At 37.2% G+C, this 14,289-nt stretch overlaps 1 protein-coding gene and 1 long non-coding RNA gene across 3 annotated transcripts in view; both read left to right on the top strand.

The window, feature by feature from the left end:
- The window catches only part of BRAF (B-Raf proto-oncogene, serine/threonine kinase), a 77,188-nt gene that overhangs the window by 42,298 nt on the left and 20,601 nt on the right, over nucleotides 1-14,289 (top strand). For both annotated transcript variants that reach the window (XM_021551949.3, XM_031507954.2), the window contains exons 5-9: nucleotides 93-195; nucleotides 1,473-1,621; nucleotides 2,668-2,787; nucleotides 11,416-11,575; nucleotides 13,148-13,184. In XM_021551949.3, coding sequence (XP_021407624.1) covers nucleotides 93-195; nucleotides 1,473-1,621; nucleotides 2,668-2,787; nucleotides 11,416-11,575; nucleotides 13,148-13,184 — 569 coding nt within the window. The remainder of the gene's footprint in view (nucleotides 1-92; nucleotides 196-1,472; nucleotides 1,622-2,667; nucleotides 2,788-11,415; nucleotides 11,576-13,147; nucleotides 13,185-14,289) is intronic.
- LOC110482600 (uncharacterized) lies at nucleotides 2,794-9,173 on the top strand. Its single transcript, XR_002467436.3, has 2 exons — nucleotides 2,794-3,821; nucleotides 4,898-9,173. It is a non-coding gene; the product is annotated as an uncharacterized LOC110482600 (long non-coding RNA).

Raw genomic sequence — 14,289 nt, 5'->3', positions numbered from 1 at the left:
CAGTGTAACTTTTTAGCTGATCTTACAACTTTGGCAAGAGATATGCAAGGGCTTGTGTGCTGATGCTAATGAGAGGCTTATTTGCACTTCAGAGAGAAGAAGCCAATTGGCTGGGATACAGACATTTCCTGGCTCACGGGAGAGGAGTTACATGTGGAAGTTTTGGAGAATGTGCCACTCACGACACACAATTTCGTATGTAATGGGTTTTGTGAGATGCTGAGTGGGGTTGCATCAATATATTCATACTTTCAAATTCAAATTACCAACTTGAAATATTTTGCATCTGTGGGATGTGGTGGGAGTTGTAAAATAAGTTTTTAATCACAGTAGCTTAAGTGAATTAGATAGAATTGTATTGGAAATAAGTGATGCTAGAGTACTTGATCGCCCTTAAAACTTTCACGTTTTGTTGGAATACACCCTCTAAAATCTATAAATGTAAGGGGTTTATATCAGTACTGCATTGCAGAGCTGTAATAATCTACTATTTTTGTATTGCTGTATCTATAAAATGTATTCTGGGCCTCCCTGCTGGCTCTGCAGCAGCAATTAACTAATGAACTAACTATTCCCAGAGCAGTGCTGACATCATCAGTGATGCAGTGCACAAATATGTTTTGACCTGATAAAGCACTAAGTAAATGGAAGCTGCTAAACAATCTGTCTAAATGTTTCCAGCTACATACAAAATCCTGGGAATAGTGTTTGTCACACTGGGGAAGAAGGACCTTCTATTTCAGTTTAAAACATAGCAAATTCTATCTGCAAGCTGTTTCAACCTATTTAGCTCAAGCAGGCTGTTTGGGTTATGGCTAGTTAGGTGAACTCTAGTAGGCTTAACATTTTTTTATATGTCACTGAAATTCTGATTATTACATGTAATAATAGAACTAAGAATGTGTTTTTATACTATTGCTAAATTTGAAAATTAACTAAATCATTCCCCCCTTATAATCTGGGGAGAAATCATGATCACCCTTCTGAATGTTTCTGAGTTTCAGTAGTCAAAATTGCAACTATATGTGTGACCATACATTGAAGCCGTATATATGCATGCCTGTGTATTTCTAGTCCTGTGAGTATTAGATAGAAATGTTCTTTGGCTTCTGGAAAAGTTAGAATATGAAATAATATTTCAGTAACTTTTGGTTTTATAGGTTGTATCCAAATAAATTCTCAATGTTTGTGTCTAACATGATAATAGTGAAGTTTTGCTTCAGGTTCTTTGCCCTTATTCTTACTGCTAGGGAAATGAAGCATTAGTTCCAAGAAACAGTTGAAAGAATGTTGTAATGCATGAAAACTGTTTCAAAAAGGAGCTGCTCTTTAGTGTAAATCTGTTTGATATGTAAAATTGTAGCTCCACCATCACAAAAGAGACTTAAGTACACTTGAGGGAGGTAAAAGCAAATAGCCTATCTGGCTTACAGAAGGACTGTAGGTAATTGTGACTGTGTTTGACAATGTAGGTACGAAAAACGTTCTTCACGTTAGCGTTCTGCGATTTCTGTCGGAAGCTGCTTTTCCAGGGATTTCGCTGCCAGACCTGTGGCTACAAATTTCACCAGCGCTGTAGTACAGAAGTGCCATTGATGTGCGTTAATTATGACCAGCTTGAGTAAGTAATCACAATTGATTTTCAAGTTGAGCCTTTTAACAAGTGTACAGCTGTCAGTGATTCCTTGTGTTAAATCTGTAATTGAGGAAGTCAGAGGAGGTGTCTGAAAAAAAAAATAGGGGTTCAACTGTTCTTGTGAGACTGCTTAATTCATACTCTTTCTGTGCTAGCTCAGACTACCAGTTCATATTTCTTTGCTGGTCTATGAAGTGCTTTTTTTGAAGCATGAATAGGGTTGCTGAGCACTTGACTGTATCAGACAGACTACTCATTGTTCACCATTGTTATTAATCAAAACTAGTTCTGTATTATGCGGTGGCTAGGGCAGTGTTTAAAATTTAGCTGTGGGTTTATTCTCTTCAACCTGAAAAAATTTTAAGAGATACTAGTTGATTATAGTGAAATTGCAGTTAGTTTTACAATAATTGAAAATAAATCCGGTAGCAAGATTCATGCTTAGGTAAGAAACATAAAAGAGAATGACCCAAACAGTCCAGTGTTCTTGGATTGAGTTACTGAACTATTTGTGTCAGTCTTTGATGTAGATTTAGGATCTGGTGTAAACTGGGTCTGTTCTATTTGATTAGTTTCAGCAGAGGCTATTAAGACTTTTAAATAGATTTTTGTATAAGGAGTAATTTAAAATGCTATTTTTCTCACGAAGAATGAATTTAATTTAAGTTTATTTTAGTATTTGTAACTTTCCATTGGCATCTCTGGTGTTTGTGCTCAGGGTATAAGGTTATGTGCTGATAGATATAAGTTGTGCATTCTTGAAGAACTAGATGTTTACAATTCCATGTAAAAGATCAAAAAATGAATTTTCACAGAGTTTATATTTAAGGCATGATCTTTTGATCCTCTGTGAAGTAAATAATACTTTTAACATATCTTGCTGATTTAATGTGCGTGATCTTTGTTTTTAAATTTAGAATTTAATGGGATTTTGGGGGTTGGGATCTTTTTTCTAGTTTTTGAGTATGTCATTGTGAAACTTCTGGGTTTTGCACAAGTTAGGCTGTTTTTGTTTTGTTCTTGCCTCACAGTTTGCTGTTTGTCTCCAAGTTCTTTGAACATCACCCCATACCACCAGAGGAGGCCTCCTTAGGAGAGACCACCCCAGCATCTGGATCATACCCCTCAGTGCCCCCCTCAGATTCTGTTGGGTATGAACTTATTCCTGCTGTTTAATAACATAACTTTCAGTACTGTGCTAAGAAACACTCAAAGTATTGCTTTGCAGCTCTGCATTGTTGTAATCTGGCTTCTCAGGCAAATATATTGACCTATGCTTAAATTAAAAGAAGAGAATGTTTTCATTCACACAAATTCTCTAAATTAGTAATGAGCCTAGGTTTAATGTGTGTGTAACTGTCTGTAGAGTTGGGGTATTACCTGTTAAACTGATTTCCTCTACTTAATAGCTTAGACCTGGTCTAAACTGGAAAGATTTTATACTTAAAATTGATATAAACCAAAATTATATCCTCACAAATTCTTTTAGTTTTCATTAAATTATCATTTATATGCTTTCAAGTGAGATGTGTCAGCTTGAGAATAAACCACATTACTACAAGGCTGATGAGAACAGGTGCCAGTTCCAGGTTCATAATACTGTTTTAGTAGCTTTTCCACATACACTGCTTTAGTATCCTCCAGACCAACTGTCTTCTTCCTGTTCTTGTTGGGGTATGCCAGTAGCATCTGTTGCTGCAGCTCCAGGTTTTGTAAAAGTAGACCTCTAAAACTCACCATTTCCAACAAACATTCTGGACCCTTTCTGCATTAAGAGATAAGAGACCATATTTAAATTATGTTCCCAGTAGCAAAGAGATCAATGACACCATCCACCATTAGGTAGTTGAACAAATGTCCAGGGAAGAGTAATTCGGGGATCTATGTCACACTCAAGAAATCTGGTGCATATTTATTAAGAACACCAAATACAGAAACCTTCAGAAAACCATTCCCAGGACATGTGTGCTGTGTGGAGTTAAGCTGAATGTGGCAGAGAGGCTCTCTTGGATTAGTGAAAATTGTGCCTCAACTAAAGCAGAAACACACTGGAAGCTATGCAGGCACATCTGGACTCTTAACTAGAAGATAAATTCTCTGGACAGCCAAGACTGTTTTATGGAAGACCAAATAAAATGCCTCCCAGGAAAACAGACTGACTGTCCTGCAGAGGGAACCTCACTTGGTAAGTACAACGATTTTGCTCTTACTTGTTCTATTTTGTGCAGATTCAAGTGAATTCAAAAGTACTTCTTCCAAGATAGTGAATGTTTCCTTTAGATCCCATGGATATTAGTAGACCACCTTGTGGGCAAGGCTGCTTGTCAAGTATTTGTCATGCTAGAGCCGAAATTGTAACTGGGCTAGAGCATTGATTCATGAAGAAACTTGCTCATACCAATTGTGTTAAACTCTAGTGTATGTCAAAAGCACTATATAGACCTAATCTTAATATTCTAAATTGTCCTACCTTTCAATTGCCTTTGCCTCACTTTGGTCCATTCTCACCAGCAACTTCAGGCAGTCTTTGTTTTGTGAAGTGAAAACAGAAAGAAAAAACTTGAGACCAAAGCTGGCTAATGCCTTGAGATCTTAAACTTCACATACATAAAAATGCTAACATTTAAATACACTTACTAATTGCTGTTTAGGAACTTTTCTCAAGCAATTGCAGAGGATATAAAAGGTTTCTAGCTTTCTCCATTCTGCTTTTTTACTTTGTTGTACACTTTATTGATTAAAAAAAAAGCAGACATCATGCCTGCAAAATTCTGTTAATTTTGAAAATGGTTTATAATTATCAGCTGGTGTTCATATGTAATATCCATGTTAATCATACAGTGTTCCCCTAGCATCTGTGTATGTAGTGCTTCCTTTCCAGAAGTAGCTCCAATTTTACTGGATGAGCATCCAGCACTGTCCATACCTTTTTCTAATTATCTTTCATGCTTTTCTTTAATCATACTTCTCTGCTTTTTTAAGAACATAGTTGTGGAAATATTAATCTAGCTGAATTTTAAAAGCTAGCCTTTTCTATAAAAACATGTACTCACCCGTGTTTTTATTAAAGAAGACTGTTACAATATGGGACGACAGCTCAACTGGAATTAAAAAATAGGTTGACATTTGAGCTTAGATTGTCTGGGAGGAGAATATGGGATTGAAATTTGAGAGCTGAACAGTGGGATGGGAAATATGAGGAACTAGCACTTTAATAACACTCCCTAGATTAATAATTGTTCCTTTGATTCTCTGTTCTAGCATCTTGCATGGAACAGCTCACGGAGGAAGGGATATTACTGATTGTTTGGTAAACCTGAGGAAAGAGAAGGCAAACATCCTTCTTCATCTCTAGCCTTGTGAAGGGATCCCAATGGCAGGCAAAGTGCCCAGAAGAAGGAAGTTTGTGTTGCAAGACAAGTTCAAGAGCGAAAGTGTGCAATGGGAGCAAATGGAAAAATTTGGAAGAGAAAGGGACATAAAGGAAAAGACCATTGGACATGATGCAAAAGCTGCTAAACATGCTGGAGAACTGTTTCACTTTGCTTGTGTGTAACATCCTAAAGCAATCCAGGCCTGTAGCTTTTCATTCTTCCAGCTGTGAGCCACAAGCAGTCCCTTCAGGTTTTCCACCCCAAGATGTGGGAGCACATATGATTCTGTTTCACATTTCTGAACCCTTTATAAAATGTGTCTGGCCTCCCATGTTAGTTTTTGTGTCCCATTTTAGTTATTTCCATTTGCACTATCCTATTGTGCCAAAACAACCATTTTAGTTATGATTTGCAGTTAACTGGAAAGAAAAGCATAGGTCTCCCTGCTAAGAGCCATTTGTAATAAAATTGAAGTAAGGAAACTGTATATCAAGACATTGTATTTGTTTCGTTCATTGCACTGTCATGAAGTTTCTCCTCCATCTGAGATATACAAGCACAGAATTTCCGTGAACCCAGTTCCCTCAGTTACAGATACATGAAAAAGAGAAATAAGCAAGTTGGCAACATCTTGGCTCTTTGAAAAACAACATTGCCCAATATGCTTCGTCTTCTAAGTTGGAGGAAGAAAAGGGGAATGTCTGGTGCACTGTTCTTGGAAGCTTGCCAGTCCTTGACTTTGAGCAGGCTCCAGCTTGTGATTAAACACCTCTGCTTTCCTTTCTGTCTTCCAAATGTTCACTGATCATTCTGCTTCAGCCCAACATACTTGAATGTCTAGAAAAGCTTCTGAAAAGCCACGGAAGCCAAGATACAGTCTTAAAATACTACATTTTATGCTACAATGCCATTTAGACCCTGTGATGTGTGAGTGAGCAAAAGCTTTGTGTTTTTGTGCATAAAACAGTGAACTTTTCGCCTAAAAGTTCTGGTACTAAGCCTTTTCCAGGTTTCTCCATGAAAATATTCCCAATATTCCTACAATATACAAGTTGAGTTGATATGCATTCTTGCTTTGCAGAAAAGGTTTGGTATCAGAATCTTTAAATCAGAATCAGAAAACTCTCAGTCCATACAGCAGGTGAGGGAAACCTTTTGCTGTCCAAAACTTTATTTGCAAAAACCTGCTAGTGAACTGGACCTGGTTTGGAGGTCTAACAGTGACAGTGTGGTTGTCTTGATAACCTCTGGTATGTGAAGCTGTCAGGAATTTTAGGCTCATCAGCTTTGATCTGGGCCAAAAGGCCATTATAAATGAGTGCACATCATTGTGGTACTCCTGGCAGTTGTTTTTCACCTACACTAATTTGTGTAGGGTAATGACTTACAGATCTGTCCCATGATGCTTCTAGGCTGACTTCCTAGAGAGTGCTGCAAGAAAGATATTTAGCTTGTAGTTACAAATTGGTATTGCTGTCTTTTTCTACAAATCGGCATTTAATTTGGGATTGTTGAGTATTTCCAGGCTGCAGGGATGAGGAAAGAAATTAAAAAGTTAAATTTTCTGGCAATGATTAAATAATTAAATAGTCAAATCAGAACCTGTTTGGCCTCCACAATTTAAATTTACCTGCTTGCTACTATCACTGAAATACCGTTGTGTCCCAGATCCTTAGCAGTCCTGAGAAACTGCTTGGAACTGGAAAAGCAATGTGTTCTTTATTAAGAACAGTAACAACAACCAAATCCTGGTGTTAACACTGATATAAACAAAAGCAGTCAAAAAAAAAGCCTTGATACACATTTTAGCTTGCAGTAGGTTTGGATATGAGTGTGCAGCCTTACAGGTAATAGTGTGTGCAGCACTGAGCCCAGTGGCTAAACTGAGATGGACTTGTTCAGGGTGTAAGGAGGAGAAAGAATCTCAGTCCAGGAGAGACGCTGTCATTTTAAAAAGGAACAGGTGCACACCTTATAATTGAGGCTAGGTGAATGTGAATTTTCAGTTCAAGTGTTTGCTCAAGTACAGCAAAACAGAAATACGGTCAACAAAAACTTGAAGCCTAAATACACCTATCATAAGAACAATTTCAAGAAAAATCTTTCCTGCGTAGACCAGCTCTTAAACACTTATGAGGCATCCATTGGTGAGTAAAGGACATTAAGGAAAATCTATATTAAAATTTTATTTTGCATTTGTAAAGTCAACATAGTTATATCACTGCAAATTCTAAAATCCAATAGACATACTGTATATGATTTTATAAAATTGTTTGTTTGTATATAGCATAACATGGGCAGACTAGTTTCTGAGTTACTTTACTCTTTCTTGTGGACCCAGTTTCGTGGGATAGTTAAGCTGTGGACACATGGGTACTTGCTATGCTTGGTAAAGGGTATAAGTTATTCTTATCAGTTATTCTTGTTTCCTGATAAAACATCTTTCTGTTTTGTCTGATAAAAAGGGAGGGAAAAATGTACTAATCCCAAACATATGGTCTAAGGTAAAATCATGTTCTGTCATACTGCCAGGAAAGGTTGTAACATACTGGATTGAGATTTGACAACATCAGCTTGTTGCCTCAGAAGCCGAGAATAATTTGTTAAAAGAGTGCCCACATCTCAGAGGCTGGGAGAAAGTTATTTATCTGCTTCCTTGTAGAAGGTCTCCTTTATCAAGGTGACTGTAAACTGTTCACAAAGGCCACAGGAGCAGCAGAAACTCAGATCCTGATATTCAAACTGCATGTTCCTTTAAGCCTTAGCCTGTTATTTTTTGGGGAGTGAGGATTGGTTTTTTGCTTTAAGTTTCTTAGGTGTATTTGGGGTTTTTGGGGGACTTTTTGTTTGGCTGCTATTTGGGACTTTTTTTTGTCTTGTAGCGTGTTTTGTCATCACTATGCTTCCATAACCTAAGAACTAAGAACAGTTTTGGAACTGGCCTGGAATAGACCATGTCACCCTTTTCCAAATGATGATATCTGGCCCTTTTAGCTCCAGTGTCACAACACCTCCTCTTGAGTAATTTCAGTGTAGGAATACTGTAGGAACAGCCTTTTGGTAGCTCAGAGGATCACTGTGTTCTTTGTGGTTACATGATTTTGATAGAATAAGATCTTGATGCTGATCAAGATCTAGCTTTTGCCACACACAGATGGAAGCTGGTGGTAATATTTTTCTGAGCTTGTGATCTCAGTAGACTAGCAAGCAAACCCCTTGTCTCTTTTACTTCACTGGTTACCTTTTTTGAGGAAAAATTCCATTTATCAGAAATAACCTATGTTTTTCAAAGTGTCTCAAGGACACCCATTAATAACTGCTTATGAGATCCCCATCTCTGGATTCTTTGTTGTCTAAAGCCCAGAGATCCTTCATGTAATAGCTTAAGAGACAAAAAAAAAAAAAAAAAAAAGATAATTCTTTATCAGCCTGCAATTATTTTCTAAAGATCTGGACTTCCCTCAATAAGAATTTAGTGAGAAGAAAAAGCTGTTCAAGTTTTTTTCAAACATGGTATGGTGTAGCATGCTGTTAAGCAACATGATGGACATGATGACCTGTGACCAGAAATACAGAAGTAGCAGATGACCATTTATGACTCAAAGGAGGATGTAATTGAAACAATATTGCCTCAATCTGGTTTTCTTTTCCTTGGCTTACTCATGATCACAATATCTGATTGCTTCTGTTTTTGTCATGTGGCAGAGCTCAGATGGTGTGTCAGTCAGTCCTGGTGCAGTGTTCTGATGGGTTTTGTGATATACATCCCTTAATTTCCTTATTACCTGAGAACTCCCAGGAAGTTTAAGCAGGAGTTAGCTATCCCAACAATGACAGTACTGGCCTGGTTTAGACACTTGTTAGAGTTTTCTTCTTATACTTTTTTTGTGCAGCATTTGACACACTTGCCTTAACATGAGAATGGAGTGCCTGTAAATGTCAGTCAAATCCTGCAGTGGGATGTGTGCAGTGTCCCATCTCCTGCTGTGTATTCTAGTCACATGATTTACTTACAAACACATTCAGGAGTTCAAAACTTCATCTGCAATATTTTACCTGAAGGTACTCGCACAGCAGTGAATGAAAACTTCAGCTTACATGTATGTACAACAACTGCATTAAGAAAAAATAATTCTGAAATAATAAACAACTTCTGAAATGCTGCGGTTTTCAAGGTCCTTTCTCAGAGATTTGACTATTGGTAGTTTTAGTTCATTGCTTGCCAGTATCTTCCCAATATCTATACTGTCATGTGACAGTAGGTAACTGCTTTTTGCAGGGTATAAACCCCATGCCTCTTCTATCCTGCCCCACTTCCATAACATATTCAGGTATTTCTTTGGAAGACTTACTAGACTGTTATTTGAATTAATTCACAAGCACTGTTTTACCATTTTCAGTTGTGAGATTATTGGCCAGGAAGGAAAAGATGACAGGTACTTAGGATACAGATAACACTGATTTCTGGGATCAATGCCAAACTGGATAAACTTTTCAATGAAAGGTAGGATAGTAGGTTATAAACCAGAGCTGTTTCTGAAAAAATGCCAAGATGTCTATCACTGGCTGGGGGACTATGTACAAATCATGAACAGGATGAGACTGCTGAGGTATGCATCTCGAGCTGTTTATATTTTAGCATCAGTCTCATTACATGGTTATGACAATGGGAAGACGCCAGCAGTTCACATCCTAGGCAGCAGACTGAGAACTTAATGTTACAACTTAGTTTAAAAGCTTTTTGACCAATCACACAAAGCAAAAGCATATTGACAGTAGTTCTATCCAATCACTATGAATACACGTACCTTCGGTTAAAACAGTGCTTGCTTATTTCAAATATAATACTTGCTTGTAAGCCTTAAGATACAATGCACAGAGCTCCATTATTAAGTTTAGAACTTCCTACTATCTCACCAGAGATACTTTTCTGCAACTTAGGCAGTTATTCTACCCAAGCATTAATACACAGACCATTGTTCTATTTGTCCTTTCTTTCTACTTCTTGTGTAATTTTTCTGCTGACAAATCTTATAGCTACTGCTTAGCTCTAATCGCCATCCTGCTGTCTCTGAGGCCTGCTTTTTGCAATGTGCCCAAAACCCTCTGATTTTAAGGAATACCACAGATGTCCTGTTGAAAATGTTAGTTTCCCCAAAAGTTTTTGAAGAGGCCAAGTAGCACTGCTTACAGGAGGTGGCATCAGGACATATTGCTGCTATATGCTGCTGTCTGTTTTGTTTCTGAAGCTTGTCCCTGTGGGCATTGCCTTTGTTGGCTTGATAATTAATCCATGAGTCATGGAATGGCTGGAGGACTCCCCTCCTCTTTTAGAACATAGAAAAATAAAACAACTCTTAAAAACCTTGTTGTCAGATACCGTGTATATTTTGCCATGAAGTTTTCTCTTGACAAAGGTGGCAGGAGTTTTCATTAGCCTTTTGCCTTACATCCATTAGATTGAATCATTATGCTTAACAGTGACTGACCTTGACTAGGGTAAGAGATAATTGCCAGTTCATTGCACTTCAACAAAATTAATGGATAACCAAAGAAGTAACTTTCTGCCTTTTTACAAACAAAAAACTCAAGTGTTCAGTTGTTTTATCTTTTGAATATTCAATTCATTATACCATAATTAAAGGCTTTATCTACATTTATGACTGTCAGTTTTTGCATTTCTTCAGGAAGCTTGTTTGTGTGTTCTGAACACTTACCTTTTCAGTCAAACCTATTGCATTGTAGCACTGTAAATAACATTTGAAATGTTGTGCTATTCAAAATTGTTTCTTAAAGGTTGAGCTTAAAGGGTGATATGTTTATTTTTAGTATCAATGATACATTGGCCATGTTATTTTTTAGTATCAGTAATACATCATTATTAATCAATTGAGTTGAATGACCAGAAGTAATTTTTACTCTTTCTTTGTTGAAAAATAATCCCATTCATACATTTTGTTTTATGACATTTTCTGACTGTAACGTTAATATGAGATGTTAAGCATTTTTAGTTCTCAATTGGTAACCATTAAAATGAGTGTATTGCATTTACTCAGAGGTGAGGAAACTGCAGAGTATCTTGCTATCAGCAATGCATGTTGGTCAGCATGAGTTTTTCAGGTCAGGATTTATTATTAGTAGTTTGACATGGTATGGTAGAGTTTTCTTTGTTTTAATTCGGAACACTTCACAGCCATGTGGTCAGGTAGTTGATGCACAGAGAGTTGTTGCAATTGATCATAGGGAAGTAGAGATGGTAAATTATAAATTGCTTTAATTCAGGGCTTTAGATCAGTTTTTTTGTTATGTATTATTATAATTGAAAAGGACTTACCACACCCACTATGCAGTGTTTGAAGCCATTTGTAGACCTAAATCCTCTTTTTCCTTGACTTTGTTTCTCAGACCACCAATTCTCCCTAGTCCTTCTCCTTCAAAATCCATTCCAATCCCACAGCCCCTCCGACCAGCAGATGAAGACCATCGGAATCAATTTGGGCAACGCGACCGATCCTCTTCAGCTCCCAACGTCCACATCAATACAATCGAGCCAGTCAATATTGATGTAAGTACTGGTAGCCATTAGATCAGGAACAGTAGATGTGATGTGTTCCTTGTGAATATCAGTGTGTTGAATTCATTGTGTACACAATGTACACTGTTTCTATGATGATCCTCTGTGGTCAGCCAGAATCTTCAAAGATCATTAATTTTTCATTTTTTTATAGTTTATTTTATACTGTTGAGAGGTGTAAGAGCACAAATAATCCCTTCTCTGAAAGCAGAACTGCTTTTTGACAGTTCTGTCCTTTTCATTCTCAAAGAAACATTCTACCCCAAACAACTGTTTTTTTTTTCCCTGCCATTAATCCCAAGGCTTATGCTGTTAGCTGTAGCCAGTAGCCACTCTTGCAAACCATTCTGTGTTAAACACATTGTTACGCAAGATAGACTTTTTAGTATTTGTATTCCATGTAATAATTTTGGCATTGAAGGGAAACTAAATAATTAAACTAAACTGAGTTCACATATTCTGATAGTTCCCTAAGAGTTTTAAGAGCCCAGTTTATGTTGTTCTGAGAATTCCTTTGGAGTGTTCAGAAACTGCTGCATTAAGGTTTTTTCCACAGTTTTGAAATCTCTTGATGGTGAAATGTAACTAATAATAATGGTTGGTATTAGCATAAAGACAGGACCTTTCAAGATGTTACCTTTTGCTAGCTTTGCTAACATGCGCAGTTTGTATTTTATCCTTAAACCTGTTCTCTAGAAATCAGTCATTTGTTGGGTGAGAAGTCTTGAAATCTGCCTGGACACTGAGGCACAAAATCAGTTTTGCATGTGAGCTGAGGGAAAGGCGAAATGTTAATTTTAGTGTGGCTATGTAGGCATTTGCATGTGGTATATGGCAGTGGTGCAGCTGAGGCATAGCCAGGGCTTTTGGCAAAGCACAGGTGGTTAAGAGAACAAATATAATTATGGAACAAGAAGGGAATAAACATAATAGTGTAATCCAAAAAAGGCTTTTTTATAAAAACGGACATACAGAAGCAATCTACTAGAATTTTCTCCTTCTGTTTATAGAATCCTTAGTGTAGTTTGCTTTTAGTCTGGGCATGTTGCAAAAGATAGTTTCAGCTCACAGAGGATTGCAAGTGAAGAAAGTGAAGTTAGTCATTTCTGAGAAGAACAGTGTGCCTGGCTATGCAAATCAGGTGTGTTGTTACAAGAAAAATCAAAGCAGGATTCATTGAACTGATGTACTTCAGTACAGAAAATTGGTGTCCAAGGTTCTGATATGACAACTCAAACCATTTCTGCTACTGTAACAGGAACATTTTACTCAATATTTCTTTCTATGCTTTGATCAGATATGTTTTTAAGTCAATATTTTCTTGTCAGCATCTCTTTTGGGTGGTGTACATTTCACTTTACTGCAGAGAGATGCTGTTTTAAAGCAACTTAATTTTGAGTAGTAGTTCTTTGAGTCATTGCTATTAGTAAGTCAGGGTAGGAAACCACTTTTATTTCATGGGCAACATATGACACTATGAATTCACAAACCTATCAGTCTCATTTGATGCTAGAATGTAAGTGTTAATACCTAAATTAAATACAGCTTTTTAACTTTTTATAGGACTTGATTAGAGACCAGAGTTTACGAGGAGAGGGAGGTAAGTAGCATTTAAACTAACTACTGTGTTACTTTTAATTACATAACTATTTTGTCCCTTCCAATTACCCTTCTTCGTTCTACAAAACACAGCCACAATTCAAGATATGACTAGAACAAAAAAGTGAATTTACATTTGCTTGTCCATGAACTTAGTATTTGTTTCACAAAGATTTGAGTCATTTGCTGGTCATTCTGGGAGTGGGGGAGACAGAAGGAGAAAAAGTTTTGAAGTTGTATCTAGTTTTTTTAGTTTTAAAATTACTTTTTTACTTCTCTCACCCATACACACACACTTACTCACTCACATGGCTGCACACAGGTACACTACAACTTCCCAAAGATTTTCATGCCTGTTGTTACCTTTTGACACGTGGAAACAACAGGGGTTTTCAATGAAAACCATCGTGATAGATGTGCCTTCCATAGGAACTGCTGCATCCTAAAGCAGCTTGAAATACTCCGGTTCTTCTCCCCCTCTACCCCTGCTGAAGTTGCTGCTTTGCTGTACTGCATGCCTGTGCTACTCTTGGGAGCAATTATTAGGATCTTACACTAAAGCCAGGTCTTTTTATGTTTCCTTCAGTAACTCACTGCCCTAATTCACAATTAAGTCAGAACTAGTGCCAGAAGGTTTATTTTTCTTCACGTGTTGTGCACGGGCCTCTTAAGTCGCTTCTCCCATTGGTTGTCAAGGTCCTGAAGAGGGCTTCTTATGTGCTGTATTTATTCCCATGAATATAAGAATAAAGCAGAAATATTGAAAATAGAAGAATACTAAGTAGGGCAGGCATATGACAGTTTTTCCAACTCCAAATCAGTAACACAGTTATCTCCTACTGATTATAACTTGCTTCAGCCATAAGTGTGGGTCTGAATTACCATAGTGCACCTTTTCTTAGGCTCAAAGGTTTTGTACTCTGGACTTTCACTCCCTTTGTTTCTCCCATGCAAATCTGGTATTTGGTAGGATGTGTTATGTTTCATGGAGCTGTCTTTAATAATGCCAGAAATAGGCACTTTAAATAAAGAAATATCCTTTAACCCTGCAAGCTACTAATTGCAAATTGCCATTTAAGCTATTTTTTGTATGTGTTGATAGGTGT

This window comes from Lonchura striata, chromosome 5 (genome assembly GCF_046129695.1).
Source record: "Lonchura striata isolate bLonStr1 chromosome 5, bLonStr1.mat, whole genome shotgun sequence".
NCBI classification, from domain to species: Eukaryota; Metazoa; Chordata; class Aves; order Passeriformes; family Estrildidae; genus Lonchura; species Lonchura striata.
This window is presented reverse-complemented; position numbering and strand designations above follow the sequence as displayed.